The sequence below is a fragment of the Oreochromis aureus genome, linkage group 4, assembly GCF_013358895.1.
Source record: "Oreochromis aureus strain Israel breed Guangdong linkage group 4, ZZ_aureus, whole genome shotgun sequence".
NCBI classification, from domain to species: domain Eukaryota; kingdom Metazoa; phylum Chordata; class Actinopteri; order Cichliformes; family Cichlidae; genus Oreochromis; species Oreochromis aureus.
In genome coordinates this window covers 17658476-17685598 of record NC_052945.1, presented here as the reverse complement: position 1 = coordinate 17685598, position 27123 = coordinate 17658476, and the positions used below count along the sequence as shown (strand labels likewise).

At 39.4% G+C, this 27123-nt stretch overlaps 1 protein-coding gene across 2 annotated transcripts; it reads right to left on the bottom strand.

Moving 5' to 3' along the window:
• Positions 1–859: 859 nt before the first annotated feature.
• On the bottom strand, positions 860–26424 carry LOC120439864 (sterile alpha motif domain-containing protein 9-like). Of its 2 annotated transcripts, XM_039611159.1 has the most exons (4): positions 26143–26424; positions 25167–25229; positions 9434–9497; positions 860–6133 (listed from the first exon to the last, which is right to left on the bottom strand). In XM_039611159.1, exons 3-4 carry the CDS (start codon positions 9462–9464, stop codon positions 1503–1505), a joined length of 4662 nt encoding a protein of 1553 aa, XP_039467093.1. In that variant the 5' UTR covers positions 9465–9497; positions 25167–25229; positions 26143–26424; the 3' UTR covers positions 860–1502. The 2 variants fall into 2 exon arrangements, with proteins under 2 accessions (XP_039467093.1, XP_039467094.1); XM_039611160.1 differs by lacking the exon at positions 25167–25229.
• Positions 26425–27123: the final 699 nt, after the last annotated feature.

The window sequence follows — 27123 nt, the reverse complement described above, 5'->3', positions numbered from 1 at the left end:
GCAACAAATTTATATAGTAAACTTTTTTCTTTTATGAGCCTTTAAGATTATTTGAGTGGTCGTGAGCATGATTTTTCATTGCTCAGTTACTGTAATAAAAACTCTGTTTCTGCTTTTTTTGTGTTGGGTTTTTTTTGGCCTTACTGTAGATGTATAAGACGCTGTAATTCTTAATGCTTTTAACCTGGTATGTATGACTGGTATGTATTCAAGTGAAGTTAGACTTTATGATTTATTAAAGTCCATTTGGATACATATTGTGTTTTGATGTTGGATAATATGTGAGTTTTATTTATTTTACTGTAACAACCCCATTTTTAAAGATATATTTTTGTATTTTTATTTTCTAAAGTTCTGTAATATACCCACTAAGAACCAACCTCTGATTTTCTTTCTTTAAGGTAGGGTCTTTAATAGTTATGCTGTCGGTGTATAAATTCACCTTGAAGACCAAAATACACATGATAAAACATTAAAACACACCTTCCACTTGGAAGGTGTGTGTGTGGAGGTTGGTGGGTGATTGGGGGGGGTCGTTCAAAGATCTGGAGTTTTGCATGTACACAAGCAAAGCCCCTACTATACTACTCCCTTTTTGTTTTTTCTAAGATAGTTAACTCAAAGGTGCACAGTTCTTCATGTTACTTTTGCATTTACACATCATTCAATAGACAATTAAAACTTTTCACATACTTCATGAATTATCAGTCCCACACCCTCTGATGTAATGGAAGTTCATCTTCCAGTTAAGTCTGCATTAAAAGCTGACAGTTGTTCCAATGTTAAATCATAATTTTATTTTAAGCCAGAGTGGAGATGTCAAAATGAGAAGAAATGTCAAAGAATCAACACCAGAAAATTATAAATGGAAAAAGACTTTAATGTATTATTTTTTTTCTTTTTCTTTACATATTTTAAGAACACTTATAATGTGAAATGGAACACAAGTAGACAGCCATTGATACTGCTAAGCATTCACTGGATTAGGTTCTGAATGGTTGCACGTTAGGGTTGCTTACATAAACATATACAAGCCATCTTGTAAAATAAGTGTACAAATGGTCAGCCAAGTATGAACTGCAATCCTAAACTACAAGTACAAACAGGAAAACAGAGGAATTCAAAAACAACCAGAACTCTAAAAAAATACATTTAACAAGCTAAGGGATACATTTGCATTATTATTTGTATTAATTTGTAAATTCAGAGTAAATATATCAATTTTTTCTTATATAGTACACTTAAAAAGAACAATTTTAAGCTGAAATGACCCCAAAGTGCTTTCTAGGTGAGGCCAATGTTATAAAAAAAAAAGCAAGTTAAGTTGTATTTTTAAATACCCTTAAATACGTTCACGAATATAATCGTGTTTTAAGTTGTTTTTTTTTACCACATGACTAACAGTCTAAAGCTTGTGTGGTTTTCAGTCATCATCCACAATCTTTTCTTTCCCTTTGGAGTAAGCTGGATTCTAGGCCCACGCTTCAGCAAGTTGATATCAACTACTTTTTCACAAGGATGTTGCAGGCAACAGGGCCTCTGAAGGTGAACCCCAGGTAGAAGGTGATGTTTTCATTACTATGAGGCACTGAAGGTACATACAGAGGCAGGATATTGAACTTCTTTTTCTTAGGACCTTCAAGATAAACCACACGATCTTCAGTCCACCCAGAAACCCGCTTCAGCATTGTGGCAATCTCTGGCATCTTCCATGCCTCACCACTAAACCACTTCATACGTTTCTCAGTGACTGAGAACCACTTGGTGATTCTTTCAAACTTTTTCTTGTGGACAAACTTGTCCAATCCATTCCCACTGCCCAGAAAAAAATGGCTATAAATCCTTCTCTTCCGCTGAGGAATGTCTTTCATCTTACTCCAATAACCCTTTTCAAGGTGTTCAACTGCTGATTGAACAATTTCATATTTGGTTTCTTTCTCATGCTCTGTGTCGTCATCCTCTGGCCAGAATAGCAATGTAAGCAAGAACAAGGCACTTGGCAAACATTTCCTTTTATCAGATGGAAACTGACAACAAAGTGCTTGTAGAACCTGCAAATGGGCTACCTTTTGAGTTTGCGGTGACAGACAGTTCAGAGAAATGTGGGCCACAATGTAATTGACAATGTCCCTTTGACCAAATTTGGCTTTTAATGGATTACTGGGGTAGAGAGAAATTATATGCTCTAGAAGTTTTACTGCATCCCTCTGATCAGTTAGCTTGGAGAGGATGGATGTTATATTGCCGCCACCAAGATGATAGATGATCATGCGTTTTTGGAAAGGAGTGAGGTTGGCTGGGATTGATTTACCATGCTGTAGGACTGCAGTAGAATAAGCTTCACTGAAGTACTTTCCATACTCAGAGGATTTTTTTGCCAGCCATGTCAGTGGATGGCTTATTTTCTCCTCGGGACTTTCAGGTGTTTCTTCTTCATCTGCACCAATGTCTGTCTGGAAGTAACTCAAGTCCTCTGAAATCCACTCCAATGCATCCTGCATTGTCTTGTGAAGTTTTTTCAAACGGTTATGGAATGGTTCCCAAACATCTTCAACTTCCTCTGGGATGTAATCAGTTAGCAGGTACTTCATACATTCTGCGTGGCCATTGGTTCTGTTTGCAAACACTTGTAATGAAGAAATCAGTTTGAGCAGGCTGCACCCAACCTCAACTTCGGAAAAAAATCCTGAACTGTTGACATTTTCCATATCAGCATCAGCTGCTCTCTCACATTCTTGAAAACACTCAAGTGCTTTCAATGCAGTTTCCACAGCATCTGCTGTGTTTTGCGCCGTCTTTGGAACATTTTCAATTGCTTTACATTTTGCTTGGAACCATTTCCTATATACCTGCCCCTTTGTGTCAAGTATATAGGAGTTGTTGGGCAGCTGTTTAGCTGCTGTCTCTGCCCAGTGTTTAGCCTCTTCAAACTTTTCATAAGTATAATGAAGACGAGCAAGTTGTTGTGCAAAGAAAGGATCATTATGGAAACGCTCGAATGCTTCCTTGAGCAACTCAATTGCTTTGTCTGGGCTTTTCTCATTTTCACACACATGCTCAATGAAAGGAGAGAAAAAGCTATCATATTTATCTCCTTTGCTTATCCTGGATCTCCGAATGAAAAGTTGTCTCAAAAATGTGTGATACTCATCCCTTCCAAATCTGTGCTCAAAGAGCACATCCTCGTGGAGCAAATCCATCGCCAAACTGCTTTGAGTTTGTTGGGGTCCCAAAAGTTGTTGAAGAATTTCTTTTGCAACAAGTGGGTGGATGATTCTGATTGATTCAATGTGCGTCTTGTCATCTCGAAGGTGTAAGAAGACTAGCTTAGCTTGATCACTGAGAGATCTCTCAAACTCGTACTGGCGAAACCTCTCCAAGTGGATCGTTAAGGCAAGCAAAGCTTCACAGTGCGATTGAGAGATGAAAGAGTTTTGAACATATGTGTTCAGCAATGCTACATAACGAATGAGTCGAGTGACAACAGTGTGACGGTCAATGTCTTGGAGCAGATGTTTCACAAACTGATGAACATATTCCTCACTGAATCCTTCACTCATCAAAACAAATGTCAGAATGAATTGAGGTTCATATCTTTCCTCGAGTGCCTGCCGTTTTCCAGAAAACTTTCTCTTCTCTTGATCAGATAGTTTATGAGTGACAGACACATTCTGTAAAGGAGACTCCTTGCATTTTTTCTCTGGATCATGGGAACGTCTGCAGCTCAACAAAATGAAACATAGAGTACCATACTGGATTTGTTTAACATTAACTGCAACCTCTAGTTCATTCCTGAGATCATCTAGATATTCTTTGTCCGAGTCTTCAGTGAGGAGCAGCACAGGAAGACATCTCTGTGGATCCTTTTCTTCATATTCTCTTAGTTCAACTGCATGTTGTGCAACAACAGAAAGTGGATATGAGGGCTTCACAACTGCACACCTTAGACTTTTTCTGTTGTTCCACAGCACTTGTCTTGCCACAGTGCTTCCACCACTTCCTGGGTGATGGTAGATGTTTATGATATTCACCGGAGTCTGGTCTGCATTATATTTCAAGGCATCATTGAGAAGTTTGGAAGTATCGTGATAAGCATCTCTTTCAATGACCTCTCCAACATATTTGTTCTCAGCAAGCCAGAAATTCAGCCAGGTCACTCTCCCACCATGGTAGAACTGGCGCTCAATGTTTTCTTTTTCCTCATTGATGAAGTCTTTGCTTGTTTCATCACAATGATTAACTGTCAGAATCTCCAGCGAGTACATCTGTTCCTCCACTTGTGTTTCAAGACGACATGTTCCTTTCACAAAGACTGGCAAGTGTTTGGTGAAACACACTTTCATAGGTTGTATATGTTGCAGAGTTGCATTAATGTGACTCATTTTCATTCCAACAACACTGGAATTGTTTAGAGCTTCTTTCCCACATGAACCCTCTGCAAAACTTTGCCACTTCTGGAAGTTTTCCTCTGATTCACAGATGCAGATGATGTCTTCATGGCCTTCCATGTCTGTGAAAAACTCATAGAAGGTGTGCAAGAGTGGTTTCTCAACTGGTGATGTTAATAGAAATATGACCTGGAATGTACCTTTTGGCAAAATCTGTTTACAGATCAAAGACACAGACTCTCGGAGTAAAGTCATTTTTGTCTTGATCCAAGTCATTTCATCACATGAAGTTTCATTTCCTTTGAAGTCAGTACGCCCATTGCAAAAGATCCAACTAGTTTGATCAAATAAATGCAGGTGGTTTGTGAATTCTTTGATGCTTGTGCCAGCGGATATTCTGTAGCTTTGCAAAAAATGCATGTTTGCAGCACGGTACTCAAGGTATCTACTGCAAAGACCTGATATCTTTGAGTCTGGGTCAAAGTCGAACACGCAGAAAATATTCATGTTAATCAGCCAGTCAATGTTACAAAGGTCATCAGGTTTCAATTTGTTTGTTACGAGTATGAACCATTTTTCCTTTTCAATGAATTTCTTACCACTGGTCATCAGCATGGTGAGTTTCCTTCCAAGGTCTTGACACATTTCTGGAGCAATAAGGAAATGATTTTTTTCTGCTTCTTCTCTTTGAGCATCACGATCTTTGACTCTTTGGTAAAAGTCACTTAGGTCCTTGTCACTCACTGGCTCTGTTTTTGAACCCACTCTTCGCAAAATCGTCTCTTTCTCAAACTCTACTTTGTTTGTTGATTCTTTGAAGTTTGGCAGACGGACTACATAGACTTTGCTCTTGACAATATTTATTAATGGCACAATGTCAACTTCTACCACGTATCGTTTTTCTGTACTTTGTCGATCCATAACCTCAATGAACCTTGGTGGTCGCACACACTGACGTATGTGCTCTTTGTCAGAGGAGAAACTCTTTTCAATGTGGTCCAAAGCATCGACATAAATATCCTTGTCTGTTACAGGAATACCAATTATCTCACCATGCACATATCCTCCATCCTCCTTGCTGTCCATCACACCGAAGTGTATTGTTCCATTTGACCTGATGTTCATACATCCAGTTGCAAATTTAAGAACCTCTTTGGCAAACTTGGCTTGGAGTCTTGTGCGATCCAACGTAGCAGCTACAGCAAAAGACTTGAATTCGTGGCATGGTGATATCAGATTAAATGCACCTGATTCAGGCTGCAGGATTCTGTGTTTCACATATAAAAAATCAATTCCTTCTTGATCAAATGGCCGTGGTTTACAGTCTTCCTTTGAGATCGACACACATTGTTCCTGAGAAGCGTGTTTCTCCTCAAAGACATCTTGTTTTGTCTCTGTAGTTTGTGCTGGAGGACCATCACTTACTGTTGAAAGAGACTGAACCAATTTCTGACTCCTCCTTTCCTCAAACTCAGTTCTTTTGGAATCGGTAGTTTTTTTCTTCTCTTGACATTTTTGCTGGGAGTTGATAAGCTCATCTCTTTTCTGAATAATCAAATGAGCAGGCCCTGACTTCATGCAGATTTTTGTTTTTAGAAAGTCCTCATTCAGTGCAAGTAGGATTTGTCCATCTACTTCTTCTTCATGGAGCTTTTCTATGTACTGTTCCTTCACTCCAATTGATCTTAGCCACGCGCTTACTTGAGATTCAGTCCAATTCTTGGGTGACTGCTGAGGTATGTCAGCTGTGAGAGGACAAAAAAAAAAAACATGAATTACCCTATGCATAAAAACATCAGTTAAATAAATAAGATGTGTGACTTTTTTTTATTTATGACAAAAACTGACAATATATTAGACTGCTTCTTTATTTTGAAATTCCTTGTATATTAAAACACTTTTTTGCCGTTCCGCCTAATCGCATTATGTATGTGGCGAGAGGCAGGCTACATACCTTCATACATAGTTCACCAAAGCAGAACTCATATGCTTTTACATACTGTGGAGGCATTTTTTAATTTCTCTGCAGTTTCAGACTCAAGATATCAAGGATCTACGTTTTATGATCCGAGAAGGAGTCCCCTTCACCAAAGAAGCAAAAACATAAAGGAAAGGGAATGTCATCTGGATAAAATGTCACCTCAAGCCTCAAGCCTCAAGCCTCATATCCTGAGCTTAAATCAGGGCTCTAACACATGGAAATGCTTGATGACATCCGTAACCCCTTTTCTCTAAAAACCAAGTGAGATATCTTACTGTGGGAAGTGCCCTCTGGCGTGACCAATCATAGAAGCTCCACTACCACAATGTCTCTCGAAGACAAACCAACAATTTCGAGGACACGGGGTCCACGGACATCCCTTTATAATAGCCCCTGTGCCATAGACGTGACATAGGCTTCACTCTATGAGAGGTAGCCCAGGACACAAAGAATTGGTTGCTTTTCCTAAACCCCTGAGTCCTGTTTAGCTAAATGCATAATGCACAGACAGGACAAAGTGAATTAAGCCACCTCTGGCTCTCATCAGCAAATGGCCGGTGGATGAAAAGCTGATAGCTCCAATGGTAGACTCCCTAACCTTAGACACAAAGGTAGGCTTAGGGCGCAGAGCCACCTTTCTATAATTTGGGAAAAACTGCAGACAGGAACTGTGCATAGAGGTTCGCCTGGCCAAACCTCTATGCACAGCTGGTGCACTATTTCTGTATTGAGTCTCCATTCTCCATAAAGAAGATCTGGAGACCAGATCTGCAGCAGTTTTCAGTGCCCACCAGCCCAGTTAAATACAAGCTCTTAATGAGACCAGCTTTCTGTTGCGAAACAGAGCAACAGAAAGCTGGTGCCGTTTAGTTTCTGGTGCTGTTTAGTTTGTTTAGTTTCTGGCTAAACGGCACCTGTGTGTTTTTCTCCGCTTCCTCTTTGCTGGAAGCGCATATTAGAAAATCATCTAAATATGCAAGCACTCTGAGTCCACCTCTAGTGAGGGGTTCAGAACTGCTTCAACACACTTGGTGAAAACCCTTGGGGCAAGGGCCGATCCCAAAGGGAGGGTTTGATATTCGTAGGCTATGCCCTGGAAGACAAACCTGAGGAATTTCCTGTGTGCTGGATAAAAGCTTATGTGGAAATAATCATTCTGTAGATCTATCGATGTGAACCAGTCACTCCTTCAAATAGATCAAAACCACACATTTTGTGTTAACATTCTGAATTTGTAGTTTCTGAGATGAGAATTGAGGGAGCGTAAATCCAGAATGGGACAGAATGAGGAAATATCTGGAATAAAAGTCTAGATTAATTTCCTCTTATTGCCCCTCGGCTAAAGAGAGAGGAGATTTTGCTCTCTAAAGCCTTTGTGGCTTCCCCTGTAGCAACTGAACCCACGCCACTGAAAGTGGGTAGTTTTGTTGCAAACTGTAGTCTGTAATCCCTGGCAACAGTTGTTAACACCCATGGATTGACTGCACATGCATCTCTGGCAGCTAATGGACCTGGGGGATGTCTCAGGTGACAGACTGACCTGCACTGTCAGATTTTTTTTTGTAAACACCCTTGACTCTATGCCTGGCTGTGGCTGTGGTAGTGGCGTTTTTAATTTTTTTTATCACTCATAGAGGTCCAGAGAATAAGATCGGTGACGATACATATCTCCACCCAAACTGTAGGAGTACCTTTATCCAGCAGGTGGCCCAAGTCCTGAAACAGCTCAGCCTGGCAGGCTGAGAGCAGGGTGAAGCAGTTTGAAGATGACTTTGAAGATGATGGAGAGGGGACAGCAGCACTAATGCAGCACTGTCAGATTAGCATCTATGGGAATGTCTGAATTTAGCAGATTTAATGAGCTCTTTTGCCAACACTATATCTTCATTTTTCATTCATATTCTGCTTGTAAATAATGATATCTAACCATGTCACACATGGCTCAAGCCTTTTTAGATGTTTTTATGTTACTAATATTTGAATACACTTTGTGGGAAAAAAGATGTAAGCCTGTGATTCTGAGCTTACAAACAACTGATCTTTTTTTCCCTCACAGGACAGCCACTGCAAATATATGCTTTACAGAAAATGATGCTGTACATTAAAGAGGATATAAGTAAATAGTATAAGTATTTAAAATGAGCTCAGTCTTAAAAATATGCAGCAATGATATTAATCAATTTTTTTCTACAGATTTATTATTTTTACTTTTGAAACTTTATGTACAATTTTCTAATAATACCTTTATGTGTATTGAGGTGTTTTCATAGTATTTTATTGCTTCTTTTCCTAAAAGAATGGTTAGAAAATTCCCCCACAACTTGTCATTTTCAGCTAATAATAAATCCTACTATATTAACAATACTATAATAATAATAATAATAATTACCTACTATATTTTTGGTAATATAGTAGGTATTTATTCAACTAAAGAAGCTGTAACATTTAAAAGTTCTTAAGCCAGGAAGAAGGACAATATGGTGAAGATGTGAAGATGTTCATGTAAAGTGCATACATCTAAATATATTTTAATCTGATACAGTTTTGTCATGTTAAGATGGTGTAGTAGAGAGCGGTACCGGTCGTTTGGTACCGGGCCCCGAGAGTTGAGGCTTGGGTGTGAAATTTATGGTTTTCAGGGTTTTTCAGAGTTTTTATTGTTAACTCGGTTTCCCTGGGTGTTTTCCCGTGTTGTAGTAGTGTGTCTTATTTTGAAAGAAATGTTTACGCATTACCATAGCGACCAGAGAGCATGTTGTATATATCCGCGACACCTTAAAGGCCGGTCAGTGAAAATATTGTCTGACATTAAACCGGTCCGTGGCGCAAAAAGGGTTGGGGACCGCTGTAGTAGAGGATGATGTTTGTACTAAAGCAGTTACCATAGCTGAGATTTAGCAAATAGTTAGTCATTTTCAGCTGTCTGGTTATTATAAACTGATGATAAAGCCAGTTAAACATGGAATGTTTAAAACAACAAAATACAATTAGTCTACAGAAACGTAAAAGTATCATGTATGTAAAAAAATAAAAGGGAGATCTCATAAAAACAAACTTCACTCACCCATGATTTCCTTTCTCGTTTTGTCACACATCAGTATTGGTTTTTACTTATCATCACATTCCATCTGTCAAAAAGAAAAATCATCACATTAAGTCCTGTATTGTTTTTGCTGGGTCATTTATGTTGTCAAATTTTATTGTTAACTTTTGAAACTGGAACTGACTATAACTTTAGTAAATTTTATCTTTCCTGAAAGAGTTATTGTACCAAATGTCTCCTGAATCCAATGCAATCCAATGCAAAATACTGTCAGATTAATATTGAATATTTTTTACACATAAAAAATATTCAAGAATAGAGCTTACTAATATAGGATCTTTAAGGCAGAATACTAGAGAAAAAAAACTCACACAGTAATGTATAGTATATGTATAAGGTGCATGTTAACCTTCATCTGATGAACATATTTTACATTCGTTACCAAAGGTAATTAATGTCGTCTAAAAAAAACATAGATTATCATTATTTTTGCTACTTTTTGTTTCTTTAAATATTTTGTCAACCAAAAATCTGTACTAGTTTTCAGGAGTTTAAATTTACATTTTAATGATGAACTAGTCTGGGTCATTTAGACTCCAATATAAAATAACTGAAATAAAAACTAAACCAGGCAGCCCAGAGTCAAAATCTATCCAGTGTCCTGGGTCTACCCCGGGGCCTTCTCACAGTGGAACATGCCTGACAGACAATCGGATCAGATGTCCGAACCCCTTCAACTGGCTCTTTCCAATAAAGAGGAGCAGCAGCTCTACTCTGAGCCTTTCCCAAATGACCAAGCTCCTCACCCTATCTCTAAGCTAACTGCTGTCGCTATTGTCTGCAGTCTCATTCTTTCAATCACTATCCACAACTCATGATCATTGGGATAGTAGGAATGTAGATGGACCTGTAAATCAACTGTAAATTGTGCACTTCACCACAGCAAACCAGTACAGTGTTGCTACTGATGCTGCACCAGTCTGTCTGCCAGTTACCCAGCTCTCCCCTCAGCCTCCCCTCACTGGTAAACAAGACCTCAAGAAACTCCACTTGGGGCAGCAACTCATTCGCAACTCACATTCCACCCTTTTCCCAATGGGGCTACATCCACACTAGCCCGGATAGATTTGAAAACGGCGTTTTCGTCTGAAAACGCTCCGCGTCCACACTAGCGTTTTCAGTCGTTTTCACAGAGTTGTGCGTCCACATTGAAACGGCCCAAAACGCTTACGTTCCAGTCCTGCGCATGCACAAAAGCGAGTGAGAATTAAAGAATTTGAAGAAAAGCTATCTGGAGCATGTACAAACTGATATTAATCTTTTTTAGGGCTGTCAAAATTGAGAGCAATCAAAACAACCACTGTATAATGAACTCCGCTATCTTTGTTTAATTGGTCACATGACTGCATCACATGACTAAAATGCGTCATCGTTTTAGAAAGTCTGCATTTTCGAGCGTCCACACTGCGACGGGACAGATCCATTTTGAAATGTATGTGTTTTCGAGAGCGTTTTCAAAACGCTGCGTTTTTCCTTGAGGAAAAAGCCGTCTCAGTGTGGACGGGAGACCAAAACGGAGAGAAAACGATGCGTTTTCAAACGAAAACGCGTTAGTGTGGACGTAGCCTAAGAGAAATGGCTGCAGATTTGGGGCTGTCGATTCTGTTCACAAACACTTCACACTCAGGTGGCACTGTGACCACTAATCTCTCCAACCTCTACTTCCTTTCTGCGCCTAGAAATTTTCAGTTCAGTTTAATTCTATTCTATTTATACAGCACCAAAATCACAGCAACAGTGGCAGAGAATGGAGTGCTGAAGATAGGAACCGCGGTCAAGTGAGCCGTCACTTACGAAGTGACAGTCAAGCTAGCCGCCCCGCCAGCAGCACCTAAAATGTGGTTGCACTACTCTTACGTATATTACGGTACGGATGAAGACCTGCTTAGAAACGCAGTCTTTTGTGTCCTAACACTATTTTACTTCAATATCCACTCCCAGTTTTGGTTCATCTCCACTTTTCCCCTTGTGATGCACAGCCAAGATTACTGTACGAATCAGCGAAAATTAACAATAACATTTACCCAATATACAGAACTGTATTTTTAATATCTTCGTCTTTGACCTCAGATTACATAAAAACTGTAAGAGGTGACACAGATATCTCACTGGATTCTGACTCTGGGTGACCCCCACTCTTCACCCTGTGATCCACAGACAAATTTACTGTACGGTTTTTGAGAAAAGTGATAGTAAACTTTGCGCAATTTACTCTACTGTACTCTATATATTCCAATTTTTGACCTCAGATTACATAAAAACTGTAAGAGGTGACACAGATATTTCACTGGATTCTGACTGTGGGTGACCCCCACTCTTCACCCTGTGATCCACAGACAAATTTACTGTACGGTTTTCCTGAAAATTGATAGTAAACTTTGCACATTTTACTCTACTGTACTCTATATATTCCATCTTTGACCTCAGATTACAGGAAAACTGTAAGAGGTGACGCAGATATTTCACCGGATTCTGACTCTAGGCCATCTCCACTCTTCACCCTGTCATCCACAGACAAATTTACTGTACGGTTTTTGAGAAAAGTGATAGTAAACTTTGCTCAATTTACTCTACTGTACTCTATACATTCTCAACTTTGACCTCAGATTACAGGAAAACTGTAAGAGGTGACGCAGATATTTCACTGGATTCTGACTCTGGGTGACCCCCACTCTTCACCCTGTGATCCACAGACAAATTTACTGTACGGTTTTTGAGAAAAGTGACAGTAAACTTTGCTCAATTTACTCTACTGTACTCTATACATTCTCAACTTTGACCTCAGATTACAGGAAAACTGTAAGAGGTGACGCAGATATTTCACTGGATTCTGACTCTAGGCCATCTCCACTCTTCACTCTGTGATCCACACCCAAATTTACTGTACGGTTTTTGAGAAAAGTGATAGCAAACTTTGCACAATTTACTCTACTGTACTCTATATATTCCAATCTTTGACCTCAGATTACAGGAAAACTGTACGAGGTGCCGCAGATATTTCACAGGATTCTGACTCTAGGCAACCCCCACTCTTCACCCTGTGATCCACAGACAAATTTACTGTACGGTTTTTTTGAGAAAATTGATAGTAAACTTTGCTCAATTTACTCTACTGTACTCTATATATTCTCATCTTTGACCTCAGATTACAGGAAAACTGTAAGAGGTGACACAGATATTTCACTGGATTCTGACTCTGGGTGACCCCCACTCTTCACCCTGTGATCCACAGACAAATTTACTGTACGGTTTTTGAGAAAATTGATAGTAAACTTTGCTCAATTTACTCTACTGTACTCTATATATTCTCATCTTTGACCTCAGATTACAGGAAAACTGTAAGAGGTGACGCAGATATTTCACTGGATTCTGACTCTGGGTGACCCCCACTCTTCACCCTGTGGTCCACAGACAAATTTACTGTACGGTTTTCCTGAAAATTGATAGTAAACTTTGCACATTTTACTCTACTGTACTCTATACATTCTCAACTTTGACCTCAGATTACAGGAAAACTGTACGAGGTGACGCAGATATTTCACTGGATTCTGACTCTGGGTGACCCCCACTCTTCACCCTGTGATCCACAGACAAATTTACTGTACGGTTTTTGAGAAAATTGATAGTAAACTTTGCTCAATTTACTCTACTGTACTCTATATATTCTCATCTTTGACCTCAGATTACAGGAAAACTGTAAGAGGTGACGCAGATATTTCACTGGATTCTGACTCTGGGTGACCCCCACTCTTCACCCTGTGATCCACAGACAAATTTACTGTACGGTTTTTGAGAAAAGTGACAGTAAACTTTGCTCAATTTACTCTACTGTACTCTATACATTCTCAACTTTGACCTCAGATTACAGGAAAACTGTAAGAGGTGACGCAGAAATTTCACTGGATTCTGACTCTAGGCCATCTCCACTCTTCACTCTGTGATCCACACCCAAATTTACTGTACGGTTTTTGAGAAAAGTGATAGCAAACTTTGCACAATTTACTCTACTGTACTCTATATATTCCAATCTTTGACCTCAGATTACAGGAAAACTGTAAGAGGTGCATGAGATATTTCACAGGATTCTGACTCTAGGCAACCCCACTCTTCACCCTGTGATCCACAGACAAATTTACTGTACGGTTTTTTGAGAAAATTGATAGTAAACTTTGCTCAATTTACTCTACTGTACTCTATATATTCTCATCTTTGACCTCAGATTACAGGAAAACTGTAAGAGGTGACACAGATATTTCACTGGATTCTGACTCTGGGTGACCCCACTCTTCACCCTGTGATCCACAGACAAATTTACTGTACGGTTTTTGAGAAAATTGATAGTAAACTTTGCTCAATTTACTCTACTGTACTCTATATATTCTCATCTTTGACCTCAGATTACAGGAAAACTGTAAGAGGTGGCGCAGATATTTCACTGGATTCTGACTCTGGGTGACCCCACTCTTCACCCTGTGGTCCACAGACAAATTTACTGTACGGTTTTCCTGAAAATTGATAGTAAACTTTGCACATTTTACTCTACTGTACTCTATACATTCTCAACTTTGACCTCAGATTACAGGAAAACTGTACGAGGTGACGCAGATATTTCACCGGATTCTGACTCTAGGCCATCTCCACTCTTCACCCTGTGATCCACAGACAAATTTACTGTACGGTTTTTGAGAAAATTGATAGTAAACTTTGCTCAATTTACTCTACTGTACTCTATATATTCTCATCTTTGACCTCAGATTACAGGAAAACTGTAAGAGGTGACGCAGATATTTCACTGGATTCTGACTCTGGGTGACCCCCACTCTTCACCCTGTGGTCCACAGACAAATTTACTGTACGGTTTTCCTGAAAATTGATAGTAAACTTTGCACATTTTACTCTACTGTACTCTATACATTCTCAACTTTGACCTCAGATTACAGGAAAACTGTAAGAGGTGACGCAGATATTTCACCGGATTCTGACTCTAGGCAACCCCCACTCTTCACCCTGTGATCCACAGACAAATTTACTGTACGGTTTTTGAGAAAATTGATAGTAAACTTTGCACAATTTACTCTACTGTACTCTATATATTCCCATCTTTGACCTCAGATTACAGGAAAACTGTACGAGGTGACACAGATATTTCACTGGATTCTGACTCTGGGTGACCCCCACTCTTCACCCTGTGATCCACAGACAAATTTACTGTACGGTTTTTGAGATTGCTGTGTTAACAGAGTATGACAGAGGCTAAGAAAATATACGGCCTACAATAATATGAAATTTAAGCAACAAATTAAAAAATTTCCACATTTGCTGTCATTGCCATGTGTTCAGTAGAGCATTAAGTAGTCATAAAAAAAAACCATATCTTTGAAATATCATCAGTAAAAGAAATACTCTCACTATGTAAGACATGTTAGCAAATTCAGTTAATAAATACTGTATCAAATCTATACAGATGTTTAAAGGCATAATGCAAAGCATGTTTGTTTCTTATGGCTCACAAATGTGTTTTCCTTTAACATAATTTACATTTCATTTGTACAGTTTCACAGAGCGAAACAATAAAATAAGTTTCCTGAACTGTTCTTCATGGCCAAGATTTTGAATCCTTTTGAGGGTGATGCATTATCCATGAAGGTGGGCAATTTGTTCATTGACCTCTGACCCTCGCTGACTCTGATGCCTCCTAATTCTGCTTCCAGCCTTGATGATTAATTTGTTCTTCCTTTTGGCATCCCTGTCACTGATGCTGTCACCAGTTGTCCACCAGTCTAATCTGCAATTCCGGTGAACCCAGAATTACCTGTATCTTTGTAATGTTTCCAAAATATACACTATATGTTGATGGGCATTGTCCCACTTTTTTTCCTTTACAAGTAATAATCTCTATGGTTTTAATGACAATTCATATACAGATTGTGGAGGACTTTTTATTCAACACTAAAAATAGTTCCTCATCAGCAGACTGTAGTACAATTTCAGCCTACCGTTAAAAACCCATCCAATGCAGCGTTATCAGAGAAATTATGCAAATGATATGTTTGCATGTACTAGTAATCTATTTATCATTTACCATGATTCCTGCTCTGATGATTACTTTCTTCTCCTTCTGTAATTTTAATAGATAAAGGATGTTGAACATTAAGCTCCAAACAGGATGAATGAGGAAGACCACAGAGGAGAATCATGGATGTAGTGAAAGAATACATGCAGATGGTTTTTTCATGGTCGAGGAGCAACTTCTGATACTATCTTAACACTAGGTTTACTAAACCTGCGCAAATTTGCGTAACTTCCTAAACCCAACACCCCTAGAATTACTGGGTTTTTATTTTCCGGTGCAAGTCCTGAGGTGTTAAGCACCCCTGCTGAGATTTTCACAGGTCGTCCCAGCTCGTTTCTCCTCCAGCTTTTGTTGTGCAAACCACCCATTATCCTCGAGGCCTGGCACATTTGCATTTGCTCACTCAGAGTTGCTCAGACCCAAGGCAGGCCAAACCTCTGTGTTACAACTTTCCGAAATGCCTGCCGTGCTGACCTGCAAATATAAAACACACATTCACAGCTTCCTTTACTCTTAGCCCAGATCTTCCATTGTTCCATTGTCACTGTGGATATGAGGGAGTGGCATTGTTGACTACAGCACAGTGCTGTGCATAAAAGCAGACTGATCCAGGCGGAGAATCATTTCTTGTTTGCATTTCTGAGAACACTTCAGGAAATGGACGAAGCAGATTCTGATGGAGGAGAGGTTTCATTTGTCCAGCAGGCCACTGATGCCTTCTCAGAAGAAGCTGAAAAGGAGACGGAACAAGAACCCAACATGCCTCCACGGAAGAGGCCCCGTGGTACTGGGAAGCCCAGCCAGAGCCACACAGCAAAAGACGGCACTGTGTGGGTTGAGGAGGACATTGGAATGCCCACTGCAGTAGCAAATCGTTCGTGCTTCACTGCGCAAGCTGGGTCCACAGAGTCTGCTGAGGTTTGTCACTGCCATAGTAGATATGATATTTATATAAACCCATTTAGAGTTAGGTTGATAAACTAAATTTACCATTTTCTATTTGTTTATCTTCCGACAGCGTAAGATTACAAGTGTGCTCCAAAGCTTCCTTTGCCTGTTAGACGTGGAATGCTGCAGACCATCAGAGAGTGCACGGTACATCAAGCCCGCAGAACAGAGCCGGACCGAGTAATTCTAGTGTTAAACAATGCCTTTTATTAGAACATAAGCATTTAAATGGAGTAATTGTATTTGAATTAGTTAAATATGAGTGGGCAACTCAGACCATGACAAGACTGCATTTGCTCTAAGAAATTAATAAAAATTTTAGACATATTGTTGTCATTATTTTTAATCTTCAATTTTATGTTTTTCTTTAAGATAGTATCAGAAGTTGCTCCTCGACCATGAAAAAACCATCTGCATGTATTCTTTCACTACATCCATGATTCTCCTCTGTGGTCTTCCTCATTCATCCTGTTTGGAGCTTAATGTTCAACATCCTTTATCTATTAAAATTACAGAAGGAGAAGAAAGTAATCATCAGAGCAGGAATCATGGTAAATGATAAATAGATTACTAGTACATGCAAACATATCATTTGCATAATTTCTCTGATAACGCTGCATTGGATGGGTTTTTAACGGTAGGCTGAAATTGTACTACAGTCTGCTGATGAGGAACTATTTTTAGTGTTGAATAAAAAGTCCTCCACAATCTGTATATGAATTGTCATTAAAACCATAGAGATTATTACTTGTAAAGGAAAAAAAGTGGGACAATGCCCATCAACATATAGTGTATATTTTGGAAACATTACAAAGATACAGGTAATTCTGGGTTCACCGGAATTGCAGATTAGACTGGTGGACAACTGGTGACAGCATCAGTGACAGGGATGCCAAAAGGAAGAACAAATTAATCATCAAGGCTGGAAGCAGAATTAGGAGGCATCAGAGTCAGCGAGGGTCAGAGGTCAATGAACAAATTGCCCACCTTCATGGATAATGCATCACCCTCAAAAGGATTCAAAATCTTGGCCATGAAGAACAGTTCAGGAAACTTATTTTATTGTTTCGTCTGTGAAACTGTACAAATGAAATGTAAATTATGTTAAAGGAAAACACATTTGTGAGCCATAAGAAACAAACATGCTTTGCATTATGCCTTTAAACATCTGTATAGATTTGATACAGTATTTATTAACTGAATTTGCTAACATGTCTTACATAGTGAGAGTATTTCTTTTACTGATGATATTTCAAAGATATGGTTTTTTTTTATGACTACTTAATGCTCTACTGAACACATGGCAATGACAGCAAATGTGGAAATTTTTTAATTTGTTGCTTAAATTTCATATTATTGTAGGCCGTATATTTTCTTAGCCTCTGTCATACTCTGTTAACACAGCAATCTCAAAAACCGTACAGTAAATTTGTCTGTGGATCACAGGGTGAAGAGTGGGGGTCACCCAGAGTCAGAATCCTGTGAAATATCTGCGGCACCTCGTACAGTTTTCCTGTAATCTGAGGTCAAAGATTGGAATATATAGAGTACAGTAGAGTAAATTGTGCAAAGTTTGCTATCACTTTTCTCAAAAACCGTACAGTAAATTTGGGTGTGGATCACAGAGTGAAGAGTGGAGATGGCCTAGAGTCAGAATCCAGTGAAATATCTGCGGCACCTCGTACAGTTTTCCTGTAATCTGAGGTCAAAGATTGGAATATATAGAGTACAGTAGAGTAAATTGAGCAAAGTTTACTATCACTTTTCTCAAAAACCGTACAGTAAATTTGTCTGTGGATCACAGGGTGAAGAGTGGGGGTCACCCAGAGTCAGAATCCAGTGAAATATCTGTGTCACCTCTTACAGTTTTCCTGTAATCTGAGGTCAAAGATGGGAATATATAGAGTACAGTAGAGTAAATTGTGCAAAGTTTACTATCAATTTTCTCAAAAACCGTACAGTAAATTTGTCTGTGGATCACAGGGTGAAGAGTGGAGATGGCCTAGAGTCAGAATCCAGTGAAATATCTGCGTCACCTCTTACAGTTTTCCTGTAATCTGAGGTCAAAGATTGGAATATATAGAGTACAGTAGAGTAAATTGAGCAAAGTTTACTATCAATTTTCTCAAAAACCGTACAGTAAATTTGTCTGTGGATCACAGGGTGAAGAGTGGGGGTTGCCTAGAGTCAGAATCCGGTGAAATATCTGCGTCACCTCTTACAGTTTTCCTGTAATCTGAGGTCAAAGATGGGAATATATAGAGTACAGTACAGTAAATAGTGCAAAGTTTGCTATCACTTTTCTCAAAAACCGTACAGTAAATTTGTCTGTGGATCACAGGGTGAAGAGTGGAGATGGCCTAGAGTCAGAATCCTGTGAAATATCTGCGGCACCTCTTACAGTTTTCCTGTAATCTGAGGTCAAAGATTGGAATATATAGAGTACAGTAGAGTAAATTGAGCAAAGTTTACTATCAATTTTCTCAAAAACCGTACAGTAAATTTGTCTGTGGATCACAGGGTGAAGAGTGGGGGTTGCCTAGAGTCAGAATCCTGTGAAATATCTGCGGCACCTCTTACAGTTTTCCTGTAATCTGAGGTCAAAGTTGAGAATATATAGAGTACAGTAGAGTAAAATGTGCAAAGTTTACTATCAATTTTCAGGAAAACCGTACAGTAAATTTGTCTGTGGACCACAGGGTGAAGAGTGGGGGTCACCCAGAGTCAGAATCCAGTGAAATATCTGCGTCACCTCTTACAGTTTTCCTGTAATCTGAGGTCAAAGATGAGAATATATAGAGTACAGTAGAGTAAATTGAGCAAAGTTTACTATCAATTTTCTCAAAAACCGTACAGTAAATTTGTCTGTGGATCACAGGGTGAAGAGTGGGGGTCACCCAGAGTCAGAATCCAGTGAAATATCTGCGTCACTTCTTACAGTTTTCCTGTAATCTGAGGTCAAAGATGGGAATATATAGAGTACAGTACAGTAAATAGTGCAAAGTTTGCTATCACTTTTCTCAAAAACCGTACAGTAAATTTGGGTGTGGATCACAGAGTGAAGAGTGGAGATGGCCTAGAGTCAGAATCCAGTGAAATATCTGCGTCACCTCTTACAGTTTTCCTGTAATCTGAGGTCAAAGTTGAGAATATATAGAGTACAGTAGAGTAAAATGTGCAAAGTTTACTATCAATTTTCAGGAAAACCGTACAGTAAATTTGTCTGTGGACCACAGGGTGAAGAGTGGGGGTCACCCAGAGTCAGAATCCAGTGAAATATCTGCGTCACTTCTTACAGTTTTCCTGTAATCTGAGGTCAAAGATGGGAATATATAGAGTACAGTACAGTAAATAGTGCAAAGTTTGCTATCACTTTTCTCAAAAACCGTACAGTAAATTTGGGTGTGGATCACAGAGTGAAGAGTGGAGATGGCCTAGAGTCAGAATCCAGTGAAATATCTGCGTCACCTCTTACAGTTTTCCTGTAATCTGAGGTCAAAGATGAGAATATATAGAGTACAGTAGAGTAAATTGAGCAAAGTTTACTATCAATTTTCTCAAAAACCGTACAGTAAATTTGTCTGTGGATCACAGGGTGAAGAGTGGGGGTTGCCTAGAGTCAGAATCCTGTGAAATATCTGCGGCACCTCTTACAGTTTTCCTGTAATCTGAGGTCAAAGTTGAGAATATATAGAGTACAGTAGAGTAAAATGTGCAAAGTTTACTATCAATTTTCAGGAAAACCGTACAGTAAATTTGTCTGTGGACCACAGGGTGAAGAGTGGGGGTCACCCAGAGTCAGAATCCAGTGAAATATCTGCGTCACCTCTTACAGTTTTCCTGTAATCTGAGGTCAAAGATGAGAATATATAGAGTACAGTAGAGTAAATTGAGCAAAGTTTACTATCAATTTTCTCAAAACCGTACAGTAAATTTGTCTGTGGATCACAGGGTGAAGAGTGGGGTCACCCAGAGTCAGAATCCAGTGAAATATCTGCGTCACTTCTTACAGTTTTCCTGTAATCTGAGGTCAAAGATGGGAATATATAGAGTACAGTACAGTAAATAGTGCAAAGTTTGCTATCACTTTTCTCAAAAACCGTACAGTAAATTTGGGTGTGGATCACAGAGTGAAGAGTGGAGATGGCCTAGAGTCAGAATCCGGTGAAATATCTGCGGCACCTCGTACAGTTTTCCTGTAATCTGAGGTCAAAGTTGAGAATGTATAGAGTACAGTAGAGTAAAATGTGCAAAGTTTACTATCAATTTTCAGGAAAACCGTACAGTAAATTTGTCTGTGGATCACAGGGTGAAGAGTGGGGGTCACCCAGAGTCAGAATCCAGTGAAATATCTGCGTCACCTCTTACAGTTTTCCTGTAATCTGAGGTCAAAGATGAGAATATATAGAGTACAGTAGAGTAAATTGAGCAAAGTTTACTATCAATTTTCTCAAAAACCGTACAGTAAATTTGGGTGTGGATCACAGAGTGAAGAGTGGAGATGGCCTAGAGTCAGAATCCGGTGAAATATCTGCGGCACCTCGTACAGTTTTCCTGTAATCTGAGGTCAAAGTTGAGAATGTATAGAGTACAGTAGAGTAAAATGTGCAAAGTTTACTATCAATTTTCAGGAAAACCGTACAGTAAATTTGTCTGTGGATCACAGGGTGAAGAGTGGGGGTCACCCAGAGTCAGAATCCAGTGAAATATCTGCGGCACCTCTTACAGTTTTCCTGTAATCTGAGGTCAAAGTTGAGAATATATAGAGTACAGTAGAGTAAAATGTGCAAAGTTTACTATCAATTTTCAGGAAAACCGTACAGTAAATTTGTCTGTGGACCACAGGGTGAAGAGTGGGGGTCACCCAGAGTCAGAATCCAGTGAAATATCTGCGTCACCTCTTACAGTTTTCCTGTAATCTGAGGTCAAAGATTGGAATATATAGAGTACAGTAGAGTAAATTGAGCAAAGTTTACTATCAATTTTCTCAAAAACCGTACAGTAAATTTGTCTGTGGATCACAGGGTGAAGAGTGGGGGTTGCCTAGAGTCAGAATCCGGTGAAATATCTGCGGCACCTCGTACAGTTTTCCTGTAATCTGAGGTCAAAGTTGAGAATGTATAGAGTACAGTAGAGTAAAATGTGCAAAGTTTACTATCAATTTTCAGGAAAACCGTACAGTAAATTTGTCTGTGGATCACAGGGTGAAGAGTGGGGGTCACCCAGAGTCAGAATCCAGTGAAATATCTGCGTCACCTCTTACAGTTTTCCTGTAATCTGAGGTCAAAGATGAGAATATATAGAGTACAGTAGAGTAAATTGAGCAAAGTTTACTATCAATTTTCTCAAAAACCGTACAGTAAATTTGTCTGTGGATCACAGGGTGAAGAGTGGGGGTCACCCAGAGTCAGAATCCAGTGAAATATCTGCGGCACCTCGTACAGTTTTCCTGTAATCTGAGGTCAAAGATGAGAATCTGTAGAGTACAGTAGAGTAAATTGAGCAAAGTTTAATATCAATTTTCTCAAAAACCGTACAGTAAATTTGTCTGTGGATCACAGGGTGAAGAGTGGGGGTTGCCTAGAGTCAGAATCCTGTGAAATATCTGTGTCACCTCGTACAGTTTATATGTAATCTGAGGTCAAAGATGAAGATATTAAAAGTACAGTTCTGTATATTGGGCAAATGTTATTGTTAATTTTCTCTGATTCGTACAGTAATCTTGGCTGTGGATCACAAGGGGAAAAGTGGAGATGAACCAAAACGGAGTGGATTGTGAAGTTAAATAGTGTCAGGACACAAAAGATTGCGTTTCTAAGCCAGTCGGCATCCATACCGTGTCTGGCGCCAAGAGTAGTGCAACCACAATTTAGGTGCGGCTGGCGGGGCGGCTAGCTTGACTCTGACTTCGCAAGTGAGGGCTCACTTGACCGCAGTAGATAGGAGAGACTGCCTTGGCCTTGTGTGTGTTGTGTCCAACAAGAAATGGAGACTATTGTGTGGGTTAAAGCTGACATCAGCATGGAAATAAAACATTCCTGGTAACAACTGTAAGGTAGGGAGGAGGGTTCTCACACAGGACAAGATCCCTGACTGGAGGTCAAAGATCGTTGCCATGCGGAAGGACCACGATGAGAACAAATCAGGGAGCGCTGAATCTGAACCATGGCATCTCCCCATCAGTAGCCAATCACAAATATTTCCTGTTTTCATATGTCTAATATATGCTTTGAATTGTGAATTGTACTTCACTTCTCCGTGTGCAGACTGCCTGACATAGAAAAGTCACAGTTGTGCGGTCTGAATCTTTAACTGCCTGATAATAAATGATAATGCAATTTTATTAATACAGTATTTCATATCATTTCACTTTTTATTGGAAAAATGTGGCCTCAAGGCCATTTATATTGTAAGGTAAAGACCCTTCAATAATACAGAGAAAATCCCAACAATCAGATGACCCCTATGAACAACCACTTGCTGACAACGGGAAAGCAAAACTCCCTTTTAACTGGGAGAATCTTCCAGCAGAACCAGGCTCAGTGAGGGATAGCAATCTGCCCTTCAAAGACACACTGTGGAAGAGAGCCTGCGATCAGTTTTTGGTCAAACTTTAAAGTCAAACCACCTTAACTTTTGAACCATTGGGGCAATAGAGAAAGCAACTTTTCAGTGATACTGGGGTCAGTAAAGTAATCCCAGCCAAGGTCCCACATCCAAATCTTGGCAATTAACACAGAAAACAACAGAGCAAATAGCAAAAACAAATCAATTTTAAAAAACACAGTAAAGAACCCAATGCCTCCATCACATTCACTCTTTCTTCTCTCAACCAAAATTCGTCTTTTAGACCTGCTGCGACACTGTGCTTGGGATTATCTGACCCTAATATCAGTAAAAAGCACAGATTTGCTGCTTTCAGGAACCACTTAAATTCTTTCAATCTTGAAAACAGTTCAGGAGTTATGGGAGTTACAGATGTTTAAAAAATGCTGAAAAACACGTTGCTGATGCCAGTCAAACAGCTTTCTGGAAATGAGAGCAGCTCCATCAAAAGTGGGATGCAAAACTTCTCTTCTAAAAAGACCAGGTTTTTCCCCCAAATTTTTCCAATTATCTATGAAGCCCATATGGGTTTTTTCGACACCACTCAGACAGCCATCAAGTAAGAAGAAGACGTGGCTAAACAGGTCACTCTTGGTCCCTTTGGGGAGAGGACCAGAAAAAAGTATAACATCTGACATTGTTTCACACCGATCCAATATGATTTTAGTGACATCAAACTGACAGGTGTCATTACTGCTGTAGTGAACTAAAATTTTACGAAATTTACATTTATCCTTAGCCAGTAGTTTCAGGGTTTCCTCAGTGTCGCCTGGTCTGGCCCTGGAAGACAATTCACTATGGTTGCTGAGTGGGGAAGAATGATTAGAGACATGAATGGGTTGATGGTGTACCGGAGGCTTCTGTTTAGGAATACGCTTCCACCTCAATGTCACCCACCCAGCATGTTTTCCCGACGGCTCGGGAGAATCTGCTCTGGAAGAGTTAATGGTCTAGCTACAAGGGTGCAGAGCCAGGTCTACAATTCAGTAAGCCTTCTCTCGAGAGCTGTAAACAGGCTACGTTTATAATAATAGATATCATTATTACTAAATCTCTTGGAGATATATCCTTCATATTCTTATAAATGCACCATGGGGGGCTTGGGGTGAAATGGCATTTTGGTACGCTGTATACTGTGTATATTGTTGTACTGACAATAAAAGTTATTTAATTTGAATCTGAATCTAAAGGAGGCCAAGAAGTGGCTAAACATCTGATATACTGAACAGGAAAGTGCAGGATGGACAGTTGAAGAGACCATGCTGCTAAGCAAGTTGGCTATGAGCTAAGCTAAGCTAGTGAATCCCTAAAGACAAAGTGAATAAATACAGTACAATTCTGTCTACTGTTAGAAATAAGATTTTTTTAATAACGTTTCTTTTTAACATTAATTGCAATGTATGCTTATAATAGAGTCCTCATTACAGGGATACAAGTACTAACCCCACAGTATGAAGGGTTAACTAAGAGGCACAGAGAGTGGAGTGTTGAAGGTAAATTGCTACAGGCTTACACAACAGTTTCAGATAGGAGAGACTGCCTTGGCCTTGTGCGTGTGTGTGTGTGTGTGGGGGGGGGGGTATAACTGGGTGTTCTAGTCAACAAGAAATGGAGACTGTTGTGTGGGTTAAAGCTGACATCAGCATGGAAATAAAACATTCCTGGTAACAACTGTAAGGTAGGGAGGAGGGTTCTCACACAGGACAAGATCCCTGACTGGAGGTCAAAGACCGTTGCCATGCGGAAGGACCACGACGAGAACAAATCAGGGAGCGCTGAATCTGAACCATGGCATCTCCCCATCAGTAGCCAATCACAAATATTTCCTGTTTTCATATGTCTAATATATGCTTTGAATTGTGAATTGTACTTCACTTCTCCGTGTGCAGACTGCCTGACATAGAAAAGTCACAGCTGTGCGGTCTGAATCTTTAACTGCCTGATAATAAATGATAATGCAATTTTATTAATACAGTATTTCATATCACTTCATCTTTTATCTGAAAAATGTTACAGCCTTTGAAATTAACATGTTCTAGTACACCTCATGCTCCCCTTCCGACTCACCATTGTTTGCTGCAGGTGTCGCTTCCATGTTAAATAGGATGGCTGCCGTCAGCCTTCAGCAATCTGTATAAATAAACCAGTCAGGTGTTAGACTAAGTAAACAGTTAATCTGTAGATTTTAATACAATTTAGTGTAGGGGATTAGTGCAGATTTTTTTGCTGTGTAAAGCAAACGGCGGTCCATGGAGCAGTTACAAAGTTCCCTTTTCTTCATTTTGGAGTTTGTTGATCAGGTGCTTTGATGAAGGATATCCTCAAAGCAAATTCCTGCTACCTTTTCCCCAGTAAAGGTGTTAACGGTGATTACAGGAACAGCGCTGCTGTTTTGGACGCTAGCACATTTTCTTTCACTCTACCTGAGCTCACTCTTTCGGTAGCGGCTCCGCCTCTTTGCTCTTTCTGTTGTGTAAACAGACTGACTCCACGTTAGTGTGCTAGCGTCATCATCACTGCTGCTGTTGTGCCATCTTTTTTTCTGTTTAAAAACTGGGGCTGTGTGGGATTAACGTGATCACACTTTGCATTCATATCCTGCTCCCAATAATGCATTGTATTGCAGGTCTGTTTTAGTCGTACATGTGTGTGAAATGCTGGCGTTTACATTGGCCAAAAATGACTAAGGGCCAATGTGTTAAACGAAGCATCGAAACAAAAAAGTTGTGCCGAGAATGTTTTATAATCGAATTACTCGAGATGAATCGTTGCAGCCCTACATCTGATTACTAAACTCTGACTCACTAAACACCATGAGCCTACAAGACATTTCAATATTCCACATTTTCATGCCCATTGCATCTCTGCACAATACCATGTTATACCAAGCCAGTTCAATATATTAGAATCATATTGTAGTGCATTAACCGGATCACTTAAAACTACGCATGGAGATTGTAATATGGAACAAGACGTGGTTTCATACTACATACACACACACACACACACACACACACAAAACATGGCAAGGCAATTATCTTACCTTGACGAAGTACCGACAGTCTTTTCTCTGCTCCAGAATGCACGCTTATAGAGGAACAAAGAAGTGTCGCCTGTGTGCAATGTTTGCACGGTGTGCTGCAAACAGTGCATGCTCAGAGTTTCGTTTTTGGAGAAACCCTGCCAAAAAGGGATTTCCGGTATGTGTTTGAAAAAAATGATGGCCGCATTTAAACTGTTATAAATGACTTGTTGGTCTATAATCTGTCAAACATCTCTCATAAATGATATCAAGTCAATTTGAGCCAGAAAGAACATTCCTGTCACAAGGCGATCCCGCAGTCATTTTTTGGCAAAGTCGCTTTTTGTTCATCCGGGTACGTCGGTGTCAGGTCGGTGACATTAAAAATGTGTGTTTCAAAAGCAGCATAAATTGCAACAAATTTAATATCACAGTTCTAAAAAGATATATCAAGTAGCCAAAAAGTAGTGGATTGATTATAATGTAGGTATAATAATGCAGACACACACAAAAATACTTCCAAACTCCAGAGAGCATTAACTGAATATTTAGGGGAAACAAATACACAAAATATGAGGGTACCTGTTCTGTCTAATTGTTAAATTGTTAAAAATGTTTGTTAAAAGCTCAGGGATCAAACGAAGCACCAAAATGAATGAACATTTTTTAATGGAGTAGGCCTAATTTTTAGCACAGTACTGAAGTAGTTTACATAAGATAAGATAAGATAAGATAAGATAACCTTTATTAGTCCCACACGTGGGAAATTTGTTTTGTCACAGCAGGAAGTGGACAGTGCAAAAGTTGTGAAGGAAAAATTAGAATAAAATAAGATAAGAATAAATACAGTACACAACTGTACAGAATAGAATAAAATAAAATACTATATACACAGCAGAATAAAATAGAATAAAATATACAATAAGATAAAAATAGAATACAAATGCTATATACAACTGAGTAAAAATACAACGATGCCAGAAAGGATTATTGCACATTAGT